The 3,004-nt window shown below is 39.4% G+C and overlaps 1 protein-coding gene across 1 annotated transcript; it reads left to right on the plus strand.

The window, feature by feature from the left end:
* The first annotated feature begins 582 nt into the window (after positions 1 to 582).
* Positions 583 to 2,728, plus strand: LOC111963055 (homeobox protein Nkx-2.8-like). Its single transcript, XM_023986276.2, has 2 exons — positions 583 to 1,112; positions 1,626 to 2,728. The coding sequence occupies exons 1-2, from the start codon at positions 962 to 964 to the stop codon at positions 2,186 to 2,188; spliced, it is 714 nt and encodes a 237-aa protein (XP_023842044.1). The 5' UTR covers positions 583 to 961; the 3' UTR covers positions 2,189 to 2,728.
* Positions 2,729 to 3,004: the final 276 nt, after the last annotated feature.

Raw genomic sequence — 3,004 nt, forward strand, 5'->3', positions numbered from 1 at the left:
TGTGATTCAAGTGTTATCTCTAACACTAATACTAAAATACTAACATACTTGTCTCAATTTATTTCACACTGTCCTTATGGCTAGCTTCTTAGAATTCACGTCTGTCACAAGATAAATTGCCATAATACGATTCTGTCTTCTCATTAGAAATTGGTCATTGTCATCTCTCCATTTGATAGTGGTGCTCTGTGTGTAGCCTATACAGAAAAACGCATTTTTCCTCGGGAAATTAGAATGAGATTGATAGCGGAATAAGCGCAAGTTAAAGAAAAATAACCTAATATTGCATTATTTGAAGATGAAGACAATCCAAACAAAAATGTCCTTAAGAAGATTTTTATTTTTATTGTCCTGTCTTTATATTTCAGGGACATTATTTACAACATGATTGTTCAAGTCTTTTCAAAATACCTGTAATGACTATGGGGCTGCACACCCATAAATAAATTAGTTAAACCAACTCAGGGACATCTCACACTAATTGCTCACTTTGTATGCAAATATTGGACATGTTATTTCGACGGGGGGGGGGGTGACGGGGCTGGGCTCTGTTGTCACTTGCCACCCAAGATGTGATTCAGCTGCAACAATCACCATTATCTGGTCACCACTTTTAACGATACGGGACGAATCTGTAATGATGACGAGTGTTTCCTTCGGCCATTGTTGAGGCAACGGGGATATTCTTCTGCGGGTTCACACCTACCATCATTGGATAACGGCACTCGAATCATTCAGGTACTTAGCATCCTGGAGGAGGATATATAAGCGGGTGAAGTACTGTTTATACAAACACTGCACTACCTCGTGTCCACACACAGACAGGGTATTCTAGGTCGTCTGTGACTCTGACAGAGCACGCTTAGTCATTTTTTGATACGTCGCTTTTACTCCTATATCAACGGTCTCTCTCCTTTGGATAGTTTTCACGCACAAGGATTCCGATTTTTTTCCGGAAGCAATGGCTGGTGCTGCAAAGTTCAGTTTTTCCGTGAGGAGCATCCTGGATTTGCCTGAAAATGACGCAGAGACAGTGCAGCCCTCCCCCGGTAACTCCTGCTCCAGCTCCCCTTACTCCTCCTGGATGGACAGCGACCGGACCCCTTGTCTCTGTAAGTCCCCGTGGTTAACACCTGAGCATAGAAACAGATAACCACTTCATATGATCCATATAAACACATAACACATACTAGCTCTGACTTTGTTGATTGCTATTTATTGAAGAAAAATGTACTTAATATGACTGTGATATGTGGTTGTCCCACCTAGCTATCTTAAAACGAATGCACTAACTGTAACTCGCTGTGGATTAAGAGCTTTTGCTAAATGACTAAAATGTAAAAATGTAAATATGGGTCTTACCTAAATTGACACAATTTCATATAATCCATTACTGCGATTTCCAACATAGCTGTTTTATGAAATCCAATTGGTATCCAATTAACTTAAGCCTTGTGTCATTATTGGATACATTTTATAAGGAGACGTGTAGTCTAATTCAAGTCTATTAAATCCTTCTATTATTTAAACATCTCTATACTCTGATATTTCTGGTGTTATTGTATATCGTGAGTTGTTTATATGGTTTCTTGATCAGTGTAATGACATCATTTGTAATTCCTCAGCTTCAGATGAGAGCAGCCTGGAGACTGCCCCACACTCTACCAAGTCAGATGAGTCTTCTCTGGACTCAGAGGCCGAGAAGAAGAAGAAGTGCCGCGTGCTCTTCTCCAAGGCCCAGACCTTTGAGCTCGAGAGGCGTTTCCGTCAGCAGCGCTATCTGTCAGCACCAGAGCGCGAGCAGATTGCCCATCTCCTCCGCCTGACGCCGACGCAGATTAAGATCTGGTTCCAGAACCACCGGTACAAAATGAAGAGGTCACGAGCGGAGGGAGAGTCACAAGACATAAACCAACCGCCTATGTTGCGCAGAGTAGTGGTACCCATCCTAGTTCGGGATGGCAAGCCGTATCAGACCTGTTTCATTGACACGGAGAAAGGAGGCTGTCTTGGACCGAACACATGCCCGGGTACACCCTTCAGTTTTGGGTACCAGTCTTACCAGCATCCGTCGCCGTTCGCTCTACCTCAACAATACCAGCACTTTGCCAGCCCGGCAGCATCCAGACACACCTTTGCTTGGAGAGACTTTCTGAATGACTCAGCTCAATTCAGTGCTTTTAAATGACTATAAAATATTAAGTAGAGGACTATGCGTAGAGAAACACTTACAACCACTTTAAATGTTTTCTGAAATCCCTTATTTTTCGAGGTACTTAAAAGTGTACTAATTACTACAGTAATATTTTTTTATGATAAGTATTTTGCACATATTTTATTTTGGGTATTTTATTTAATGAATTGAGTGATATTCTCGAAAGATTAAAGTCGTTATTAGTTTCTTGTAATCTGATGGTAGGCCTATGGACATTCTACTCCTAGATTCGACCCCCCCCCCCAATTCGATAATGGGGTGTGTGTAAGCCTGATTTGTGTGTAGCCTATATGTTATCAGTATTTTCAATGTTCAGTTATTTGCATGACTTTCAAATCTACACAATGATATTTATCAAATGTACTAGGAAAGTAAAGAATCTCATTGATTTAAATATTCCGTTTTTCACTGTTGTCTGAAAATGTTATTGAACAAAATCGTTGTGTTGTTTGATAACATGTTTTGTGTTTTTATAGAATTACGAATAAATAGTTTCTTTTATAAATTTTTGCACATATTGTCAAGTATTTTCAATGTCCTCATGCAATGAAATGTAATCCAATAAAACAATTTTGGGTATGAGAGGTACACCATCCGATAAGATAGATAAAGGCCTGACACTATTTAGGATTATAGCTAAAACATAGTTGCATCTTACCAGTGCATGTTATTTTTAATTATTTTAGTAAAAATAAGAGAAAGTCTTATCTTAGAGGTACCTATAGGAATAAGAAACAAACACCAAGAAATGTGAGCTTTTATCATGTAAAAAGTCCCGAAAACCCTAAA

Source organism: Salvelinus sp. IW2-2015, linkage group LG4q.2 (assembly GCF_002910315.2).
Source record: "Salvelinus sp. IW2-2015 linkage group LG4q.2, ASM291031v2, whole genome shotgun sequence".
Lineage (NCBI taxonomy): Eukaryota > Metazoa > Chordata > Actinopteri > Salmoniformes > Salmonidae > Salvelinus > Salvelinus sp. IW2-2015.

Bases quoted from the DNA above. Each gene is read 5' to 3' on its own strand.
- LOC111963055 (XM_023986276.2), top strand. From the start codon at position 962: ATGGCTGGTGCTGCAAAGTTCAGTTTTTCCGTGAGGAGCATCCTGGAT. The intron at 1,113-1,625 runs GTAAGTCCCCGT...GTAATTCCTCAG, and splicing joins CGACCGGACCCCTTGTCTCT to CTTCAGATGAGAGCAGCCTG.